Source organism: Drosophila subobscura, chromosome J (genome assembly GCF_008121235.1).
Source record: "Drosophila subobscura isolate 14011-0131.10 chromosome J, UCBerk_Dsub_1.0, whole genome shotgun sequence".
NCBI lineage: Eukaryota > Metazoa > Arthropoda > Insecta > Diptera > Drosophilidae > Drosophila > Drosophila subobscura.
In genome coordinates, this window is record NC_048532.1 from 2,387,091 (window position 1) to 2,410,471 (window position 23,381).

Consider the following 23,381-nt stretch of genomic DNA (forward strand, 5'->3'; position numbering starts at 1 on the left):
TAATAATAACTTTCCTCTCCAAATCTATTCTTCATAATCTTAGGTAATTGACAGAGCTATCAAAATATTGCACTGGGTTGCACGCTTACAAAATACGAAACGATTTTAAAGCGAGGAGGATCGTTGTGAGACGCGCTCGGTCTCGTCAAAATTCGTATACCCGGTACTCAGTACATGTACATTCGAACATATGTATACATGTACATATGTAACCTCACGATCTTTTCTACGTCTACATTAACTCTCCAACTAACACCCCCTTTTTAGCTTTCGCGCTCCAGAGACGCTCTCTGCCCGAGTCAGAGTGTGCGAGTGAGAGAGAGAATGAGCTGAAAGGGCTGGCGGGTAGAAACTGCAAATGAATTTCATTATTCTGGCCTAATTAAGGGATCTGCTAGATTCGGCCCCATCTACGGAACTGCGTTTTTGTTGATCTTCTCGTATCTTGAAAATTAATAATAGAAATAATAACAGATTATCGTTTAGCCTTTTAGGCTACACTTGCAACCGTGTGATATCGGAGCAGTGTGGATGCAGATTTTTGTTGCTGTTGCTCTTATAGCCTCGAAGCACTAGGCGTTCATCAAGATGGACGGACAGACGACCAGACGGACACAACTAAATCGACTTGTCAATTAATGCTGATCAAGAATATAAATAGTTTAAAGGGTCGGAAATGTTTCCTTCTATGGCTTCGATCACAAATCTAACGTACACTATTTACTGTTCGAGTACCGGGTATACAAAATTCAATAGGTCCTTAGAGAATCGTAAAAAGTACAAATAATCTCAACCAAATTTGAAATAGAGACAAAACTTGTAACAAAGTTCCATTACACCTAAAAAGTCAACATTTTTATCATAGATCTTTCCAATTGTACCGCATTCTAGGCAATATTATGAACCTTGGCAGACAGACAATTATGCACGACAAATACAACCGGCTTGGGGCAACACTCCATGTCCAGTTCCTGCAGGGGAAAACAGAAAATTAGTGTCTAGTTGATGGAAAAACGATTTGACATGACTTACAATTTCTCCATCATCACCAAAGTCCAGATACAGCAACCGCGTGCCATCATCTGCCGAGCCCTTTAGCTTGTCGAAGGCAAAATGCCAGAGCTGCGTTTTGGTGGCGGCCACCGCCGGCGTTGGCGTGGTGGGGGCGAAGCCACCACAATCGTACAGAAAAAAGCCACGATTGATATGCACAACCAATTGACACTGTCGGCCCTGATAGAGGCAGCGGAAGGAGAACTCCCTCTGATAGTTTACCGCCTGGTGGGAGCCCTGCACCAAGGCCCTGGCCCAGGCTGCCATGTCGCGATGCGTCTCCGATCGCAACCAGTATACGAGGACTCCCCTAGCAGTGCCGCAGCGTACACAAAACACCGTGGTCTGTTGGCCCTGAAAAGTGAATCTTACGATTTCCATAAATTGCATGGAATGAGAAGGCTGCACTTACATTCAGCGAGGAATTGTTCCCGGCTCCGGCGAGACGCGTTGTGGCCAGGGCATAGATCTCGAGGGGCCGACTCCAAGCCTCCACGGACCATGGGGCACTCTCGTATATCCGAAACTCCCGCTCCGTCACGGCCACAAATATGGGCAACCACTTGTCACTCTCATCCGAACTCTCAGAGCTGGATCGACCGCTGGGCTGTGAACGATATTTATATTTTAAAATCATACAGAATATCTACCGAACTGTAAATCGGATAATCGATGATCGGATATTTATGAATGTATCACTTGGTATGTCCTTCAGGCGAAATACCAAGCAACTGATGGCCACTTTGAGTAAGGTGAGGGGCTAAGAGGCGAGGTGCACGTACAACTCTCGGTAAACCTTCAGGGCAGCAGGTGGGGCTGCTAAGTTTGCCTCAAAATGTTAGCCAGAAAAGGGTTTGCGGATTGGATTCAGGTGAGACCACACTTACCAGCTCGCCGGCCACTCCGCTGTTGGAGGTACCGCTCCCGCCGCTGGCTGCACCACTGCCACTTCCACCGCCGCCTCCGGCACTGCCCGAGCTGCCTCCGTTCAGGCGCTTGCTCAGCCAGCCGATGTGCTTCAGTTCGCCGATGAGATTGGTCAGCGCGCGATTGGCCTCCGCCAGGGCCCGTTGCGTGCTGCTGCCCATGGCCGAATGCAGAGCATTGAACCAGACCAGAGCCTCCGCAGAGTCCGCCGCACGCAGGATGCAGGAGTGCACTCCGTCCGGCGAGTGCAGCTCGAAGCAGCGGTTCTCTGGAGGGAGGAGATGAAAAAAGAGGCAGGTGCTGCATGAGCTGTTCCCGTTGGAGGGACTTACCCGGATCGATGTACTTGAGATTCCTGGCCAGATGCGTCAGCTGTAGGGGGATGTAGCGCGTGTCCGCGCGAGGCGTTGTCTTTGGCGCTGGCGGAGAGGTGGGCACGCCCGGTCCCAGCGGACAGAGGAAGGCGCGCTGCAGCTCCCATCCGACTTCCGAGATGATGCTCGCCTTCCGAAAGTAGGGCGTTACTTCGCGTAGGAATTTAACTGGAAAAATACCACACAGAGGCAAACATGTAGAGATACTTGATATGGGAATCGAATGATATGGAAGTCACATGAATATGGAGGAGGCCACAGGAAAGGAAGTGTGGTGTCGTCAACAAGAGAGACTCCCAGAGACATACAAAAACAGCACATGCAATCAGACGGAGAGGAGTCTGACTCTTTCGCGCTCGTTGTCGTTCTCGTTACCGATGTGAGTGTAGAAGTCTTGGCAAACGTTGCGGCATAAATTCATTAGAGTTTCCGCTCCATTTTTATTCGATTTGCACACCCAAAGCCTCACGACAGCCGGCAAACTTCCCTGCACACTGGTCTGAGCGTCATTATACCCGGTACTCGAAGTTTAAATATGTACATATATTGGGTTTGTGCTCGAAAAATTTCACATACAGAAGGAAGCGTTACCGACCCTAAAAAGTATTTATATTCAGCTATGTCTGTCTGTCCGTCCGTCTGTCCGTCGTGATGAGCGCCTAGTACTTAGAGACCATAACAGTCTCTGATTGTTTATTGTTGTCATTATATCTCGCAGAATCTGCCTCATGCAGTGTGCGGCTCTAGGAGGGTTATATTGTGGAGGAGGGGCGAGATAAAAGGGCGTGTTGGCATAATAAGTTATGTAGATGTAGATGACAGAAGTAGAAAGAATGTAAAATGTAAATTGTAAATGTAAAAGGCCAGGTTACATATGAACATATGTATATACATATGTATCACGATAAAGTTACATACATATCATACTAAAGTTACATACATATGAATGTAAATACATACATATATGAATACTGACTGAGTACCGGGTATAAAAGTTGTGACGCCTGCGAAGCGTCTCTCATTCCTCATTGTTTCTTTTTTACTCCAACATATTTTTCCTATGAAATCATGCATTTTTCCTTATAATCTCTATAACCAGTCAACATTTTTTAAGCAGAAATGTAATAATGAAAAAATAAACTTCCATCAAGATTTCCACAATGGCTGTTTTAAATGGCCTGTGCACCAGTGTGCAGCTTCTATGCAAATGCTGATGACGATGCAAGGTGCTGTACTTGTGACTGTGTCTGTACCTGTGCACGGGAATAGGTAAAGTGTCGTAGTCGCATATCTAACTGGGGAACGGCAGCCCGGCCCGCTAGCTCCCGCTGGCCCCCACTCGGCATTCCACCCACAGCATTTGCACAATTTCCGTTTGCTGTTGCCCGACGATGTCGTCGAGTGATTTGGAAATTCAATTTTCACACTTAATGCCATCGGCCAGCACAGCCCCCAGCACAGTGGTGGGCAGCGATAGCGTCAGCATCAGCGGAGGCGGTTTGTCCGACTCGATTCGTGTGTTTGGCTCAACTAATTAGAGCGGACGGCCCCGCAACGAGATGGGGTTTGGGTTTGGGTTTGGAATGGGGATGGTATCAGGACCACCAACTTGCTAATTGCTTGGCATTTACGTACACTAAAGGGTTAAGAGTGGAAGCCGCCGTAGCAGTCTCTGGTGGAGCTCTGCAAACATTTACATTCACAAATATGCAGCCAACGACAAACAAACAGTGGAAAAACAGCATAGCGGCAGGCGCAAGTCCGATGCTTTGAAAAGTGGCAGTGGGAGTACGGAGAGCTAGAGAGGATGGACAGTGGGTCGTCTGATATTTCGGAGTGGACTGAAGAGCAAACAGGACCAAACGAGAAACGCAATTGCAACTGGGAAAAAGTTTATAACAGAAATAGCAACAACTGTAATAAGTTGTGTACATTTTTGCATTTAAGAGTAAATAAAGTTGCACCAGCCCTTCGCTCCACTCCCGTCTCGGCGCTCTATGAGTGTGTGTCCTAAAAACAATTCTAGACTAGTAAAACAAACAAGTTATGGAAAAGTTGGCTGAAAATGCCACAGGCCACAATTGTTAGGTGCTTAAGTATGAATATTTTCCGCTCACATTTTGCCAGTAAATATGGCATTAGAAGACTCTCAACTCAAGGATTTGCTTAGTGCTCAGACAAATTCTTGAGCAAAGTTGAACAAAAAGAGAGCAAACAAAATTAGCTAAAAGGATTGGCGAGCTATCTGAATATAAAAGTTAGCCGTATTGGAGCCACAAAGGCTATTACGATATTTTTCAAATTATTCACCACTTTTAATTACATTTTCAACTTTGTGTCAGTTTGTACATTTTGTACTTGAACATTGAGGGGATCTAAGGAGCACAAATCCATTCTTAGACCATTTTATTTTGTTCCTTTGTTCTTCCCCAAAACCCAGATCTTTACGATCACTTTATTTCTGGAAAGCATTTAATTTTCAGCAAACTAGCCTGAAAACGTTTTTACACCTTTAGCGACAAACCGAAATCCTACAGATCCACCATTCCTCCGACAAAAAGCATAAATCAAATGGAAAGCCGTGCAGTGGGCGTGCCAAGTCGGAATATGATATCAACAGCAGGCCGCGTTCGGAATTCGGTAAATCGTGCGTTAAAACAAACTTTGAGCAAAAGTTTTGCGAGTAAAATCTCACGAGCTCCTCGGGAGGGACAGAGTTGGGGCGGGACCATGGCTAGGACTGAGGCAGGTTGGTTAAGTAGGATCCACTTGGGTGGACTGTGGAGAGGAGGAGGTCTGATTGGTGGTTGGGTGGGTCCACGAATGTGTGCCAAGTTGTAAAAACCATTGCTAATGGACTTTTTGGTAAGCAGGCAGCAAGAGAGTAAGTCCAACTGTCGTCGCCAACACCGAAGTCTGTCGCTGACATTTGGCAGTTGGAGCTGGAATCCACTTACAGCCCATGCCATGCAATCCCATTTTAGGCAGCTCCTGGCTTATTTAAATTACAATGAGACGGCTGCCTGGGCCCAGAATACTTTGGGGCAAAGTTGGGAGCACAGCGGCCAGCGGAGCTTGGCAAACAACTTGGCGAACTTGTAAATTGGAGTTCGAATCAAGAGTTGATGCCAGGTTAGGCCTGGGCCTAGGCAACGAAGACGACGGATGGCGATGAGCTGCGAAGTATGACGTCCCGTCCCCGATACCATAGCTACGGGCCTTTGAAATTGTGTCCATAGATCTGGGCCACTTTAATTTAATGAACACACCGTTGAAATTATGGACAAGACCGCAAACCAAAAGCCGAAAATCAAAATACTGAGCAGGCAACAAAACGAGCAATGAAGGCAATTTCGATTGCGACAAAGTGAAGAGGAGTCAATGGGCTATTTGGTGGCCTTTGTTAGCGCCATCATAAATATTTTTTGAATTTTGAATTTGAGATTAAGATTTCTTTATGGAAATAGCTCAAAGACAAACAAATAAATGTAATATTTTGCTCATATTTGAATATTGTTCCAATTCCATCTGAATTTATTTATTTCTGTTAATCTCAACCAATTGTTGAGCCAATTCAAAGAAATTCATAAAACTGGTTTCTATAGGGAACAAAAACTTCGGGACAGAGTCTGACTCTGACTGTGGACTGTGGCGTGCGTCAGCTGCGTGGCATGCGAGGCACGTTGACAACGATGACTTGAGTTTTGGGGAGGGCCAAGCCAGAGCAGGGCTGGCTGAGATAAGTGAAGTTAAGTTGGGGCTGTTGATATTAAAGCGACATTAACATTGAGCTTCATGGGCCACGATAAGTTTTTAAATGCGCCAATAATTGTCGTTCGTCTGTCCCATCCCATACCATCCCATCCCATACTGTGCACTGCATCGACACTGAGCAACAGCTCGTATCGAGTTCTCATAACCGAGCTGAGGCGAGCTGAACTCGAACTCGAAACTCAAAGACGGCCTTGCGACCGTTACTGAATTCTGATGTAGAATTGGCATGGATGGAGCAAACGGCATGCAAATGGATATGTGGATACGGGGCATATGTATAATTGCATGCGTATGTATAAATAGGAGAGCACCCACAGCAGCCAGACACAAACCGTTAGCAATCGCCCAGCGAGAAACATGAAGAGCCATTCCATTCTGATCTTTGCCGTAGCCCTGGCTCTGGCCGCCGTTTCAGCCATGCCCCAGCGGCGTCTGAAGAGTCAGCGCCAGGTGGAGTACTCCTCAACGCCCTACCCACCGGCAGGCTTTCGTCCCAGAATCGCATTTGCCCTGCCCGGCGAGAAGCCCAAGCTGGAGGCGGAACCCCTAACCACACCCAGTGCCGTGGAAGCTCTGGAGAATGCTGAGACCACCACCGAAGTGGAGCAGCAGGAAGCGGAAACGGAGAGTGAAGCGGAACTGGAGGTCTTCCTCCGTAAGCCTGCCAACACCTATGAAGCTCCCGACGACCAGCAGGACACCGTGGAGGTGGTGGCCCAGGCTCCGGCCCGGGACTTTCAGCCACCCAATATTGAGGCTGTCGAGGACTTCGACGCCGATGGCGCTGTTGCTGGTAATGGGCAGCAGCCTGTTGCTGATGTCCCTGCCCTGGGCCAGGCGCAGCAAAATGAGCCGGAGTCAATACCCACAGACGTTGAAGTCAGAGCGGTCACACCAGCAGGCACCTATGGCCCACCGGCTAGTGCCAAGCCCGCCTCCACCTATGGAGCCCCTGAGCTGAGCGAGCCCGAGAACGAGTTGGATCCGGAAGAGTCCCAGGTGGAGTTGGTGGGCGAGCAGGAGGAGGAAGATGCGCTGGTAAACGAGTTGGCCAGCGGTCGCCTAATCCTGCTGCCCCTGGGATCCCGAGGCGCACAGTTCGGTCGCCTTATCCTGGCTGTTGAGCAGCCCCGTCAACGCACTCGCAGCGAGCGCCTGAGGAGGATCTAGGAGGTATTCGCATGAGACTCGAAATTGGAACTGAGAAACGAAATAAATATATATATCAATTTGAACTGAACACTAAAGCGTATGATGTTGTCTCTAAGTGAATAGAAAAGAGAAGTGGATGGAGTTGTGGAGTGCACCAGAAATGTGTGTGTTATTGGCTGCTCTTGCTTTTGCTCCCCTTCGATTAAGAGACAGAGAGAGCAGGAAGTTGTTTCAGCAAAATTGTCCTGCATGGATCATTGCATTGTTTATGCCAAATGGCTTGGATTGTGATTGGGTTACGTCCACAAGAAGGTTCACATGTGCATGTATGTATGTATGTATGCATATGCGTGTGTTTGTTGTGCTTTTGTGCTGCTCTCTTACTCTGTGCATTTAAAAGTGAGTGCCCGTGTGTGTGTGTAAGGACATTTGCATCGCCTAATTGATGCGTACTACTGCCTATTGTGTTGTGCTCTGAACAGGAAGCGATGCTCCGACTTTGCTTGCACATTTTGATAAGGCATTGTCCTCTGCCTCTGCCTCTCCCTCCCCTATCCACGAGAAGGAGCTCATACTCCATGCTTTGAATGATTATGATTGTGATGATGTGTCACTGAGACGTGTGTAATTGCGAACTGTTTTATTTTTGAAACCTTTGAACTAGATATAGAAAAGTATAAAATAATTAGAGCTAAGACCAACGCTAATAACTGATGTGCGGAAATTGCTCCTACGCTCATCATTGATAGAGCTCCATTCGATCAAATTTATTCAATCAAATATTTTCTTCCTTGTTAAGTCCAATTGTCTTCTCATCACAAATAAATCCGTCTTTATTTTTGTACATACTTGTATGTACATACATATGTACATACATACATATGTATGTACATTGTACATATTTTTTCTTGGAATTATCTCAGCTACGCAAAGAGCTGTGGACGAGGTGCCTAGAATCCACACCCTGCCACTCCTGGCCTGCCACAAACTGTGTCAGCTATCTCCTCTCCACCAACAACTGTGTATTTTTGGGCCATTTGATCAAATGGAAAGAAAACTTTTCTCATTACTCATTGCCGGGCTGGGGCAAACAAACCGAGCAACAGCCAAGCAACCAGCCAACCATCCAGCTAACCAGCCAACCAACCAGCAAACCAGCGCCACTAACAGCAGTCAACAGCTAACAGTAAACATGGGAGGAGGGGATAACTTAGTCTGGGGGAGCTGGCTGCTGGTGGGGATTTATAACAGTACACAGCTGCAACGGCAGCAGTGGCAGCATCAGAAGCGGCAGTAGCTCGCATGTTTTTGCTGAGTAATCCCACGTATGTCTTTGCGCTTAAGCCCTCTGTTCTGCCTTCCAGTTCGTTGCTCCACCATGGGATGGATGCTTTCGAAAACAGGACAAAAACAGTGCGACTCTCTGGGTCAATTAATCATTGGGGAAACATTATCTATCCAGCATCAGGGACTGCCATTTATCACAAACAAAGTTTCGCATCAAAACTGTTGCGGATCTAAGGTTGAATATTGCGGGAGTTTACAATCGGAGAAACTCTTTTACAATCGATAGCTGCTTAAGGAGTGGGATAACTGAGATATAGCTGCTTTTAGCTGCTTCTTTCTTTCAGAAACTGATCACTGATTGCTCCATTCCATCCCACTGTGGCTGTCGCTCATAGTTTACTTGTTAGTTTGACTCGCTCAATGACATTTTTTTAAGCTCTCCCTTTTGCTCCAGCACGTCCCCCCACCCATCGCTGAGTGAACAAAATGTTTTAAGCAAATAACGATTTGACATTCTGGCTAAAAAAGTTACAAATGTATCTGTAGCGTACACGTATGCTCCACCTACCTTCCAGATCCACCACGCGACCAGAGCGCTTGAGGGCGCGCACAGCCTCATCGTGGGTGGCGTCGCGCAGCTCCTCTCCGTTGACGGTGAGGATGGCATCGCCCACGTAGAGACCTTTGGCCTGATCGGCGGCCATGCCCCGAAATATCTTCGAGATAAGGATGGGCATACGGTTCTCGCGCCCACCCTTTATGGATATGCCCAGGCCGTTATTGTCCGACTTGATGATTCGCACATGGCGCTTCTGGTTGGCCACATGGTCAGGTACGTCGCACAAATCCATGCCGCCCCCATCGCCGGCATTGTTGTTGTTGTTCAGGCAGAGATCCCGATCTCCGTTGTCGTTGTTGGTCGAACCATCTACTTCGGTGTCTTGGATATTCATGCCTTGCAGAGAGGCGGAGCTGGGCAGGGTTCCAGTGCCATTCTGACTAGAGCCTCCTCCACCAACAGGTCCGCCCCCTCCACCACTGTGATTACTTCTGCAAAAATTTGGATAAAAGAGGACCGATATAGTGCCAGGAAGCCCCTTCAGAGAAAACTACTCCCGCTACTCACCCCAAGGTGCCATTCAGCGTGGTCGATTGCCCATCAATCGTTTGCTGCGCCGACTCACATGACTCGTCGAGGCTGACTGCCAGGAAGTCCGTTTCAAGTGTGACTAGGACACGATACCAGGCCCCGCGAACCCGCGTCTCCATGTTGCCGCACCGCAACCCAGAGGGCGAGGGCGAGTTCTGTTGCGGAATTTGCTGCTGGGCGGACGGAGGGGTCCGACCCAGGCTCGAGGATTCCACCATGAATCCACTTATTCCACTTCCCTCTTATTCTGGGATCTACATGATAGACACCTGAACAGCCTAGAAGAGAGAATAATATTTTTTTTAGCTAAACAGTACCGGGAATAAATGTTGTACTCGTTTTTTGAATACTTTTCCCATTTGAAATGGTTTTAAAAAGCAATGTAAAACACTCGTAAATATTGAATTGTGATTAACTTATTAAGACGACAATTTTTCGTATAGGAAGCGATTATGTTTAAGAGTCCGAACTTGGTCTGCGAAGCGGCCAACAAGGACTGAGGAGGACTTGTAGGATATGCCTACATATATCTTTTCAGCCCACATAAAGTGTCTGATCCTTTCAGAGATCTTCAATAATTATTGAATTTATAAAATATAAATTATAATTTGAATAGTAAATGAGATTGTTCCCATATCTAGGTCTCCAGCTATTAATTGAGGATCTTAAGGAAACAACAGACTCTCAATCGAGTGTGCATTTAGACATGCGGATGTTTGACAGGTGGTGGAGAGCAATAAGTGGAAAGGAAATTCATTGTCCGGCATGGGAATGACAGCGGAAAGAACCCACACGTCCTGACAAAGGGAGAAGAACGAGTAGAGAAAATATGTCATTGTTTTCCAGTCCAAGATTTATTGCATTCTCAAAATGCGAAAGATGAGAGGCGAGTGGAGGCGACAAAAGCTGCACCACAACCAACCAATGGAGGAATGCAAAGCGCCGTAGCATAACATCCTGCCACATCCTTCGTCCGCCTTGGCAGAGAGCAACAGTGCGACTCCTTTGGTAGCGAAGCAGCTCTACAATTACGTATTTCTATGATTTTCTATTTGACAAGATGCCACTCCTCGGAGCAATGTTCCCGCTGGAGCTGCGCCCGTGACTCGGCTATTGGCAGGCCCCATTCGTTCTCGTGCTCACGCTCTCGGTTCGGGGCAAGTCGGTGGCCGCTCCAGTCAGACACATCCTGCTACCACGATTGTTCTATGTGTTTGAATGCTTGTGTGTGAGTGCCATTTGTATGTACATTTCCGCTTACGATTCAGCAGGAAGTAATTTTGCCGCTGCTGGTGCCACAGTTGCTCCTGCTATCGCTGGCGCTGCCACTGACACTGCCACAGCCAGTGCTTCTGTGTCTGCCTCTGCTTACGTCGAGTCTGTTTGCTTTGCAATTTATTGTGTAACATTTATAATTATTATTGCAACGCAGCGTACTTCTCGGCTCAAGGCCCTTGTGGCACAGACTGGCAAAAAATATACACTTTTTCAAGTGTGCGACTGCTTGAGACGAATGGCAATGCACGCTGCGAGATGACGGTGACGAAGAAGCTGGTGATGTTGTCATCACCACGCTCATAATTGTAAGCAGACACATACACACACAAAAGAAAATGAAAAGCACACATACACTCATCCAAGGTGTTGTTGTGGGCTTAGGAATTTTGCAGAAATGCTTAGACGAAAGGATTGTAAGAAATGGATTGGGTAGTTAGATCATAAATAGAGACATGGAAAGGGTCGACCTTTTCGGATGACTTTCCATTCCTACCTTGGTCTAGCCTTCAACCATCTTCGACCATCTACTAAAAGACAATTTTCTCGCAAAAAAAAATCATTTTTCAGGGTTCTTCATTTAGTTGAAACTGTTAAATATAACAATAAGAACACATGCAACTTGGTTTTGAATTCCATTATACCTCCGGATTTTAGTTTTTAATCATTTTTTTATTGTTTAATACTTGCACCCAGCCCTACTATTTCATTTAATAGAAGTTTTCAAGGGTATTGTAAGACAAGAAGATGGAATGCAAATGTTCTAGGGTTCTCTCTGGGTTCTAATGTGTACATTTCAGGCTTTCCAATGTTGCTTGTTCAATTCGAAAGATTGGAAGGGTCTCAAAAATAGTCTAGGCGCGGCACTACTATTTCATTGAACACAACTGTATATACTTCCTGCTCAGCATTAATAGCCGAGTCGATATAGCAATGTGTGTCTGTCTGTCCGTCCGTCTATCGGTCTTGTTTGTCGGCTAGTTCTCAGAGACTATAAGAGCTTTGCCTCCAGACTTAGCCCCGCTCCTTTTCGCCCTGCCGCCTTTCGGCCGTAAGTCTGCTGTGTCCACAATTTTGAAGATAAGAAAACTATATTTATTAATTGCAGATCAACGAATTGCGATTAGGTGCGATCATTATCACAGCCAGAACGAAGAAATTAATTTTCAGTGGCATTGGTCTAGCAGCTTTTCTTATGCTTGCTTCTTGTTGTTATTTTTCTCGCTCGAACCCTCTGCCCCATTCAGTGTGCGTCACTGGGGGAGGGTGGCGGGAGAAGTGATGTAGATGTAGATGATATATGTATGTACATATGTAAGACAAATATAAATTGTGAAATTCGAAAAAAAACCACTATGGACAGATTTACTGACTGAGTACCGGGTATAAAAGTTGTGACGCGTACGAAGCGTCTCACAAACGTTCCTACTCGTTATTATTAGAATTACAATATGATTGAATTAAGTGTGATTCGCTTATCGGTATCCGTTCCTCTAGAAATATGAAACTACAACTGAACAACTTCAGTCGTTCCCAACTGAACGCATTGAGAACAATGAAAAGGTGAATCGGCTACACGTTCCTTTCCCAATCAATCAATTTAATTTCTTAGCCACTCTTTCTTCTTCACTTAGGAAATGAGTGAAGTTTTATTTAACCCCCACCTAATGGTGGCCTCTCTCTGCAATAAACAACTCCATGGTATTCCTGACAAAAAACTCCATTGGCGACAACTAAATTAAAGCCAAATAAGAGCACTATAACCCTCAAACAGACTGGGACCAAATGAGATTTAAACTATTTGCACGGATGTGTCCTCCATCCGGGAATGGCAGGGGAGGGGTCACGTCGTCCACCTCCACACCACCTACATCATATTCCGGGCCAACTGTGCGGTCGGCCCTAATAAGCGCCGGACGTCGCTTGTCGCCATCGTCAGTGCCATTTATCATGCTGCGCTTTGGCTAATTTAATGCCAGGCGGTCATAAATTGTGCTCCTAAAAGTAGGCAACAAAAAATCGAGGGAAAAGGAGAAAAGCTTGGAAATGGCAGCAGCTGCTGCAGCACACTGCACATGGAACTTGCATTTAGCTCTAGCGAAATTTTTTCTCGCTTTTGTGTAACAACTTTTTTTTTGGGCGCCGCTTTAAGGTTTGTTTTCTGTTTGTAATGCTAAATGTGTGAAGTTTTTGGTCTGTGTGTGGTTCTGTATATAGGATAAAGCGGGTGGTGGTGGGTAGAGCCTTTTGTATCGATATGTAAGGCGGAAACACTGGCAGCGTGAAGGGGCCATAAATACGTAAAGCGTTTTGCCTTCGATTCGCAACCGTTCTCACTCTTTCTCTCTCTCTCTCTCTCCCTGAGCGGAAATATATGGCCCCAATGTGTCGGGGTGTGTGTTTGTGCATTGCGTAAGTGTGTGCGCTTGTGGCGGCGCCATCAAAAAGTCATAAAATCATAATTTGTAAACGAGAATTTATTTCGAAAAATATTTATGGTTGCCTCTTGCTTCGTTTTTTGCTGCTGCCTCCAGAGCTCTGAAGAGCCTCTGCAGAGGCTCCATCGTTTTCATGGAATTTTCATAATTTCCCTGCAGCGGCGGATGTGTGAGTTCGAGTGTCTGCGAGCGTATGCGTGCATGTGTCGAAGCTGCTTCATTAGAGCGACTGGTAAATGCTGCTCACATTGTTTTTATACCCTGGTATCGAAGAGTAAATGGGGTATATTGTATTTGTGGTCGGAACACAGAGGAAACGTTTTCGACACCATTAAGTATATATGTACATATGTATGTATATACATACATATATTCTTGATCAGGATCAATGGCCGAGTCTATGTCTGTCCGCCCGTCTTGATGAGCGCCTGGATTTCAAAGATTAAAAAAGCTACAGAAACTAAATTTTGCATTGCGATTGCTGTGATATCACACTATTACAAGTGTATTTAAAAATTCCTCCCCGCAAAAGGGCAAAAATCAGCCACATCCACAATTTTGAAAAAAATAAGTTAACCAAAAACTCAATTCCGTAGAGAATGGCAATATCTATCAGATCCTAGAATTAAGTTCAGACGGGTTCAGGACGGGGTCAAACTAAAAGACGTGGTATTGTGAGAAGTGATGTATGTACATACATACATATGTACATACATACATATGTACATATGTATGTAGATGAAAAAAATGTAAAATATAAAATTCGTTAAAAACATAAGACCCGACCCCAAACGCTCCAGTCTCATTTACATTATTGTTTGCCTCGGCAATGCATAATAGTCCTGCGCTCTTCCTGCACTGCACAGAATCTTAGATCTTAAATGGTCTTCCATCATTTTAGAGACTCTCTTTATTGTTACTTGGGACTGGGACAGAGATTCGTTAAGTTTTTCTGTGTAAATCATTGCTGAGATTAATTAGTAGATGGGTATGGCACGTTTTACTTTTCTAAACTTTCGTAATAAATGTGTAGTAAAAATCCAAACTTCAATCCATTTTCATGTTCAGTTTCAGTTTGTGTCATCGTGTAGAAGTTTTGAAAGGTGAAGGAACTACTTTATAATATCTATAGGAATATGTTTTCTGTAAATCTTAGCACCAAAAAAACAGCTTTCCATCTGTTCCGTCAGTACAATCTTGTTCCATTAAAGTATTTCAGTTTTAGGATACTTTTTGGTAACAAGATATTTTCATAGCTAATTTTAAAAACTTTTTTTCTGTTTTCAAAGCTAGTTATTTATCCGTTTTTCGAGTGCAAAAACAAGTCCCAGAATTGGCCACGACACAACAAGTACTTGTCGATTCCTTTAGGAACATATGTATATATGTATACCAACTGAGTACCGGGTGTAAAAGTTGTGACGCGTATGAAGAGTTTCACAAACTTCCCTACTCGTTTTTTATAAATTTACTGGCGTCTAGATCTTTATCCGTAAATTGACATCGATATATGGCGGAATGAGAGGAAAATGAAGGTTTAAAATATATTTAAACTGGGAGGAGAATATGGAGAGAATACTCGCTCCCAAATTTCGATTAAATTTACGACATACATACATATGTACATACAAAATGACATGTATGTATGTATTTTAATAGATCGAGTATAATTTTCCATTCAACTCAGATTTTGCCAAGTCATCATTAGAAGCTGAGTTCCAATTACTTTGCCATTTTTGTTTTTTGGTATTGTGACCAACATCCTGTTGGATTTCGATAAAGGTACATGCGAAAACATGTCTTGTCGCTTGTCCTTGACACCCACCAACGTCAGCCCCAACGACCGCACGGGCTCCCCCAGCTTTTACCCAGAGCTACTCTTTATGCCCTCCGCTGTTTCCATTGAAGCCTCTTAATCATTCTTAACAATGGAGCCACACAGTAATGTAGCCACAGCTCAACTGGTGGCAATCGATAAACCCCTATATATTTATGTACATACATACATATGTATATAAGTATAGGTATGTAGCCTACATAATGTAGTTGCATACATATGTACATATGTACGTGGTGGCGGCTATATCTACATATAAATGGCGTACTAATGATCTTTAAATACACATTATACGTAAAGCATCCCACTTCACTCTCGCTCAAAGAGACTCTGCCACTCGATATGGTGCAGGAAAAGTGACTCGACATATGCATTAGTAATTTAGTTGCCCCGACCTGCGAGAACTCAACTGAGAGGCTTAGCATTAGCTAAGTTCATTAGAACTAAGCTATTCTCTAAGGCTAATCAATGCATCTATAAAGTGTACCCAAACACTTTGTGGTTTTAGCTTACCGTTTGAAAATGTTAAGCTTTGAAATGCAAAAATGTTGGTTTTGTGAGGTTTTTTTTACGAAATTTTGATTTTTACGAAATTTTGTATTGATTGACGTACATAAGTGTGCGTGGGTGTGTGTGTTGGCATATCAGTTGGTATTCCAGGGCGGCCCGCCAAGTTAAAGGAATCGACAAGTACTTGTTATGTCGTGGCCAATTCTGGGACTTGTTTTTGCACTCGAAAAACGGATAAATAACTAGCTTTGAAAACAGAAAAAAAGTTTTTAAAATTAGCTATGAAAATATCTTGTTACCAAAAAGTATCCTAAAACTGAAATACTTTAATGGAACAAGATTGTACTGACGGAACAGATGGAAAGCTGTTTTTTTGGTGCTAAGATTTACAGAAAACATATTCCTATAGATATTATAAAGTAGTTCCTTCACCTTTCAAAACTTCTACACGATGACACAAACTGAAACTGAACATGAAAATGGATTGATGTTTGGATTTTTACTACACATTTATTACGAAAGTTTAGAAAAGTAAAACGTGCCATACCCATCTACTAATTAATCTCAGCAATGATTTACACAGAACGAGAAGGGACGTGTGAGACGCTTCTTACGCGTCACAACTTTTATACCCGGCACTCAGTACTACATCTGCAACTTAGCGGTTATTTGTCAAATCTTCAATTTTTTCTGTCATCTACATCAACAACACTACTCACGCCAACACGCTCCTTTAGATCGCCACCCTCCCCTAGAGACACACTTTGCAGAGGCAGCGGCAGAGGCAGCGGCAGAGGCAGCGGCAGAGGCAGCAGCAGAGGCAGAGGCAGCGGCAGAGAAGTGTCAGGGGCAGAGGCCATAAACTGCGCGAAGCAGAGTGTGCTGCTATAAGCTGCGGGACGGGGTGGGTTTGGCCACTGCAAATTAATTTCTTCATTGTGGCTATAATAATAATCCAATCGGATCCCAATTTGGTGATCTGATAGATATTGTCTTTCCCTACGGAATGGCGTTTAGTTTTCTGTTATCTTCAAAATTGTAGATTTGGGAGGTTTTCGCACTTTTGCGGGGGCGGAAGGGGGCGTGGCTCATTTTTTAAATACACTGGTTTCAGTGTGAGCATACAGCAGTCTGGTGCCAAAATTTGGTGGCTCTAGCTCTTATAGTCTCTGAGAACTAGCCGACAAACAAGACGGACAGACGGACAGACGGACGGACGGACGGACGGACGGACGGACGGACGGACGGACGGACGGACAGACAGACATGGCTCAATCGACTCGGCTATTGATGCTGATCAAGAATATATATACTTTATGGGGTCGGAAACGTTTCCTTCTGTGCGTTACATACAACCGTTATTCGCACAAATACAATATACCCTATTTACTCTTCGAGTACCGGGTATAAAAACTTAACGAATCTCTGTCCCAGTCCCAAGTAACAATAAAGAGAGTCTCTAAAATGATGGAAGACCATTTAAGATCTAAGATTCTGTGCAGTGCAGGAAGAGCGCAGGACTATTATGCATTGCTGAGGCAAACAATAATGTAAATGAGACTGAAGCGTTTGGGGTCGGGTCTCTGTCCCACGCTGTAGGGGAAGAGGAAGGTGTCCGTAATCATTGAAGGCGGCTAACAGCAGGTGGCGAAAGACAAAAGTCAGAAAGGTGAATGATATGGGGTGAGGAAGGAGACCTAGCTGGCTTCTCCCTTATTAATTGCCTGTGTCTTGGCATATTTTCCACTCATTTGTCTGTTGAATGCAAATGTCTCTTGTATTGTTCCTCCGGTGTCAAGAATCTGCTCACGTGCGGAAAGAACTGCCAATGGGAGTGACTACAGCAGACAGAGGCTCAAGCACAGACAAACACTCGCCCCATTCGTTCTACCTTGCATTCGGGGCAAGCCTCAAATGCAAAATGTGATGATGCAGCTTCATTAAGTGCAATTTAACAGCTATATTTTCCTGCAGTCGGTGGGTGGGCTGCTGAAAGCCGGGATGAATGACAAAAGGTAATGGAACAAGAGACGGTCACAAATGGAGGCTAAGAAGAAGGGAGAAGTCCTCTAATGCTCTAATTGCACCAGTCTGTGTTTAAGTTGACGCAATTTGGTCTCTTTCTCTACGTTGGGCCCCTAGACAAAAAAGCGGATTACAACACATTAATTTGAACGTTGAAAAAAAGTTGATCTAAATAATGGAACAATTACTGACCTAAGACCTAAGAAGGTGATGATTTTGGTGAACAATTGGTTGGAGTGTATCTATTCAGTCGTGAAAATTTAGCAGTGATTAGGATATGAAGTGGCTTTAACTGTCTTTAAACTACTAATTTTTGGAAATGCTTAGAATTAATTTCATTATACTTAAAGTTGATTTAAGCACCGTTTCATCCCACCTGAGTTATGTATATAAATATTTAGTTTTTCTTAATATTTAATTTGCATAACTGAGAGACTTTTAATTCCACAAACAAAAACTTACAGGGCACAAAAAATTGAGCATTTTAAGCCACACTCAAGATGATGAAAAGTGAGCTCCATGACATGAGCTCCTAATCCACATTATGATAATAATCACCCACAGTTAGTGCTCCACTTGCAACACTCTAGTACGGGAGAGAACGGGACTGCTGGTACTTATACTTACGAGTAGAAAAGGCAGCAGAAACTTTGGTTATCTGTCACCACATATCGGGAAATGCATGTCAATTACTGCTTAAATGCTTAACACCAAAAGCCGGCAAAAATACGAAGGGCAGGTGCTAGCCAGGGGTGGCGACTGCGCTGGCCAAGAATGGGTGGGTGAGGTGATGATGACGTTGATGAATGCCGATAGTAAACGGAATTAACTTTCACGCAACATAACGACGACGCGACGCCGACTGCAGCAACTTGAATGAAAGAAAAAGCTTACTTACGCTAACGGGCCAGACAGACGACGTCGCAGAATGAGCTTTTCGGCAGAGCGCGCGTAGTAAATGTGCGGGTGGGTGGTTGAATGGGCCAGGGGGAGCAGCGCAGACAGAGTAACAGAGAGTGGAGAGTTTGAGTGGGCGGACCACTCTTTCGATGAAAAGAACGGGGGAACTACAGGGAAACTATGCTTACAACGACCAAAACTTGTTACCACCTACCGCCTGATCTGATCGTATCGTCTGCAACTTCAAATGATTTCGATGAAGGCTCCTCAACTCAAAAGCAATTAATGCACAGAAACCCGACGCGACTACGGCTGTGGGAGTTGGCGCATGCGCGGGCCTCACAAGCTGCTGCTGCACACTCACACACACGCACAAACAAACACAGTCACAGCGGCCGCCGTCGGTGTGTGTACTAAGGATTTTTTGCTTTCAATTTATTTTGATTTTATTACACTACTTCGTATTTCTTTTGTTTTCCAGTTTGCTTCCACTGAGATATGCAAAAAGTTGATGACTCCACAATGGCCAGTCGATAACCACAATTAATAGCCAATTACCTAGTATTACTTTTGTTAAGCGCTTTTTTATTATTATTGTACGACAACGACGACTTCGGCGGCATCCAGCGATTTCCCGACAACAGTTACCGCTACCGTTACAAGCTGAAGTCCAAATTGAAATGCCGCTCTCCCATTTTCATTTCTGAGAGAAACGTGAAACTACTCGGTGAGTTCTTGTTGAGACAAGAGCGCGAGAGAAATTCCACTTATTGTAAACATTTTAACTAAAAAAATTTACACAAAATCTGGGCTTTAATTTAACTATTATTTGATGTTTGTTTTTTTTTTTTATTTATTTTTAACATTATCTTATTCATAAAAACAAGATAAATACCGAGTAAGAATATAAAATACCAAAATTTAAAAGCGATAAGTTTGATTTCGACAGAAATGCCCAGCACTCAGAAGTATTGTTCATATGTCGACAGAAAGTGCAATATTTTTTGCTCAGTGGCCAGTATGACCAAAGTGGGCAAACTATGGATTATGGATGTAACCGTTTTGTGTTTGTTAACAAAATAAAACCTGTTAAATATTCAAATTTTGTTTGAAAGCAGGCATAAGTGTATTATTTGAGATTGGATGTGGTGACAAAGTCAGGTCCGTTCCGGCTGGTCAGAAATGCTATAAACATGTGTCTTATTTCCTTATAAATTAATACATTGAGTACCGATAAGTTATCAGTTTTCGATCGACTGCATAAATTCAATTCGATTTGCTCTTTTCTAGCAGTTTTGCCGTTGTTTTGCTTGTTTCCTTCCATTTTTGAGTATGTTTGAGAAGAAGATATATATAATCTATTTTCCGTTCAGGCACCATTCGTATGTTTTTCTGGTATTTTTTTCTTCTGATCTGAGTATTAACCTGTGAACGGTCGAACAAAAACCGGAATTATTTCTTATCGTTTCCATTTGAATATCATCGCTGATTTGCTCGAAAAAACATTTAGCGCATCGAGTACCGTACTGGGCTCTATCCTCAAACATCCGTTGCATTTATGAGCAACTTTTTTCATTTACACGAACTCTACATGAACATGAATTTTGAAGGTTAATACAGTGCTGCCAGATAGGTGGATTAGGGTGGGTGGTAATGGCGCGGACTTTTAAACTTTCTTACATACTTACATACTTTTTATGTAAACTAACATTTGTGAAACCGAACAGGAGCTCAAAACTAACGAATAGAAAAGAATGTGGCTCCTGCGCTTCGTCTACTGAGTACCAAAAATATCAGAAAATGCTCGAGTCCGTGCAAAAACAGTTCCCCATATTTGTCCTCAGCGAAATTAATAGGGCCTCTTCTACACATCTTCTTTCTTATGAAAGTAAGTTGCGCCTTATTAACTTTCCACGGAATTCTCTTTCTCCGCAAACCCCTCTCGGGTGAGGTTGGTTCTACGCTCGGATAGGCATTACTTTCTCCTTTTTCTTCAACTATGTACATATGTCTCTCTCTTTAGACATTATTTTTCTCCTTCGATCTGTGTATTATTAAGGTCAACACTCTGTTAATTAGTAATTTTATATAGTTAACTCATATTTTTATAGGATATCGGCTTTTCCCTTACCACATAGCGACAAATAGTTGCAATTAATTTAAATAAATCTTTTAGAATTCATTTTGTGGAGCTGCCATTATAACCTTGTCTGAAATGAAATCAAGTGGAATGGGGGATTTTCATACTTTACAAGCAACCACCAGATTTTGGATGGAAGAAACAATTAAAATGGAAAACCTTTTCACGCACCCAACGCATTTTTCACAGCCTGCAATTGCAATATCGGTAATCATCGGTGAACAGAAGAAAACGTTCCGTTGCCTGGGCCTGGTTTTGGCATCACCCCTGGGTCTTGGTTTCGACGCGGCCACGGCCTGGCCAATTATGCACCGCGCGCCAAATGGTGAAATCGATGAAGATGCACAAAATGCAAAACGCACTCTCAGCCCGCCTAATGGTCAATATGGGGATGGCCGGCTGGCTCCTCTTCTGCGAGTTCGAGTATGTACAATATGCTGGTCCCCGACAATTATGGCCAAACAGGCAGTGGAGGAGAGACCACGAAGTCCAAAGACTGCCTCCTGCAGTCACAGGTGGGTTGTGGCTGGCTGGATTTCGGGTTTTGTTTTCGGTAATTTTATTTGTATTCAGATTCGGCTAACGAGCTGTGAATGTGATTATAACTGCCAGAGCGACATATGAAAATTATGTTCAAAATGCAATTTGGCAAAAGAAAAAAGGAAAAAGCAGCAACAGCGGCAAAAACAATGGCCAAAACAAGCAGAAGCTGGATTCAGATTAGGCAACCAGGAGCAGCTTTTCCATGGAGTGAAAATATTTGTTTTTCCATTGATCTTCTTGTCCGTTGTTGTTTTTGTTGCTGCTGTGGCATTGTTTGTTAATGCCTCAGCCCGGTCATGGTCCGAGGCAATAAAATATGAATTTGTCTGGCGATTTGTGTGCTTTAAGAAGTCCGGACTGGAGCTGTTTTGAGCATCCTCTAACGGCAAATGATAAGCCCAAGCAGGTGGGTTCACGTGGCGGGGTCAACAGAAGTCTCTCTGTTATTGTTCCGTGCTCCGTGCTGTGGTACTCGTTCGATGCCTCCGAGGGAGTGGAGCCGAAGCAAAAGCATTCATTGCATATATGGATGTGGAATCCGTGAGGAATTTGGCAGGGAATTGTAGTTGCTTGCCATGCAATCGAGCCCGTACAATTGAGAATGAATGAAAAAAACGTTATACTTAAGGTGCACAGCATGATTAATGCTGAAGGCGCTGATCAGTAGATACTACTTATAAGTATTGTATGCAACGAAAGAGAGCATCGAATGGAATCTGGTATGGAAATGAAAATTACAATCAACCAACAGTAATTAGAGCAAGCATATGATTCATTTCCGTATAAAATGTCCCAACATTTGTCTGCCAAATTACGCCTGTCTGCGGTGGGCGAACACCCCGCTCCCGCCTTGACAATTAGATAGCGTTGGCCAACATGTTAAATCTCTGGTCGGATCACAATGCTCATGTGACTTGTCAACGCTTTCAGCCTGGGCATTCAACAGCCTGTAGCTTGGACTAGACGCAGACATGAAGCTCCTTCACAGCTTCCAGGGAGACTAAGATCAAAGGGGGAAAGCCGCCGGTGGTGGGAAATCAGTTTCAGGGAAGGAGGGTAGAATTGGAGAAGGAAAGGCAGGCGCTAAACGGCGGCAGCCAAATGGCGGGAATTTTCATTGCACATACGCCCCATGCCCCCTACCCTGCCCTGCCCTGCCAACGTCTCATCTCCCCATGTTCCCCTCCACCCCCCATCACGAAGACGATCAATCTATGGCCTGGTCGCCGGTCGATCGTCGATCGTCGCCGGCTGGCGGTTGGCGGTTGGCGGCTGGGACCCACTTGTTAAGCGCCTTGGAGCGTTTTGTAAGAACATAAATCCTTCAGCCCCAGCCGCGGTTCGTCGCTGGTCTGCGTCTGCGGACGGCATTTGAATGCACCTACCCAGGCTCCACTTCCACTTCGAATGTCCCCGGTATACCACACTTTGGATCGCTGCCTCTCCGACTCTCTGAGCCTCCTGCTCCGTCATTCTGTCTGTCCTTTTTTTATGGCCATAAGTGGCAGGTAATTATGTCGCTTGCCTGATAAATTACATTGTTGACAACGCCAGGCAAGATGAGATGAGCAGCACAGCCACGGGTGGAGAGAGTTTCTGCCTGGGGAATCAGTTTTTGGCAAGTCACTGGAAAAAGAAAACTTTGTGCTTTTGCAACTAGTGTCCGTTAGGTGGGGGGAAATCAAATTGTTTTCCTGTTTGAAAATTCTTTGTCAAGGCAAAGCTGTCTTCAGCCTCAGCTCCCACATAACGTACCTTTGAATTAAAGTTAATAATGGGAATTATACGAAGATTATAACTTTGCCTTCATTTTCAAGCATCAAACGGGGAGCGACATGTGAGACGCTTCTTAAGCGTCACAACTTTTATACCCGGTACACTCAGTAGGACATCTGTACCTTAGTGGTACCTTACTTTTACATTTTTTCTACGTGTGTCATCTATATCTACATCACTTCTCACGACAACAGGCTCTTTTAGCTCGCTTCTCTCCCCT

General features: G+C 44.3%; 2 protein-coding genes across 2 annotated transcripts; one reads left to right on the top strand and one right to left on the bottom strand.

Annotated features, from left to right (window-relative positions):
- Positions 1-502: 502 nt before the first annotated feature.
- On the bottom strand, positions 503-19,348 carry LOC117894300 (beta-1-syntrophin). Its single transcript, XM_034801265.1, has 8 exons — positions 18,917-19,348; positions 9,694-9,995; positions 9,136-9,617; positions 2,313-2,522; positions 1,941-2,248; positions 1,466-1,660; positions 1,033-1,407; positions 503-971 (listed from the first exon to the last, which is right to left on the bottom strand). The coding sequence occupies exons 2-8, from the start codon at positions 9,933-9,935 to the stop codon at positions 888-890; spliced, it is 1,896 nt and encodes a 631-aa protein (XP_034657156.1). The 5' UTR covers positions 9,936-9,995; positions 18,917-19,348; the 3' UTR covers positions 503-887.
- LOC117894301 lies at positions 6,470-7,298 on the top strand. The gene has a single exon (XM_034801266.1). It carries the CDS (start codon positions 6,486-6,488, stop codon positions 7,296-7,298), a length of 813 nt encoding a protein of 270 aa, XP_034657157.1. The 5' UTR covers positions 6,470-6,485.
- Positions 19,349-23,381: the final 4,033 nt, after the last annotated feature.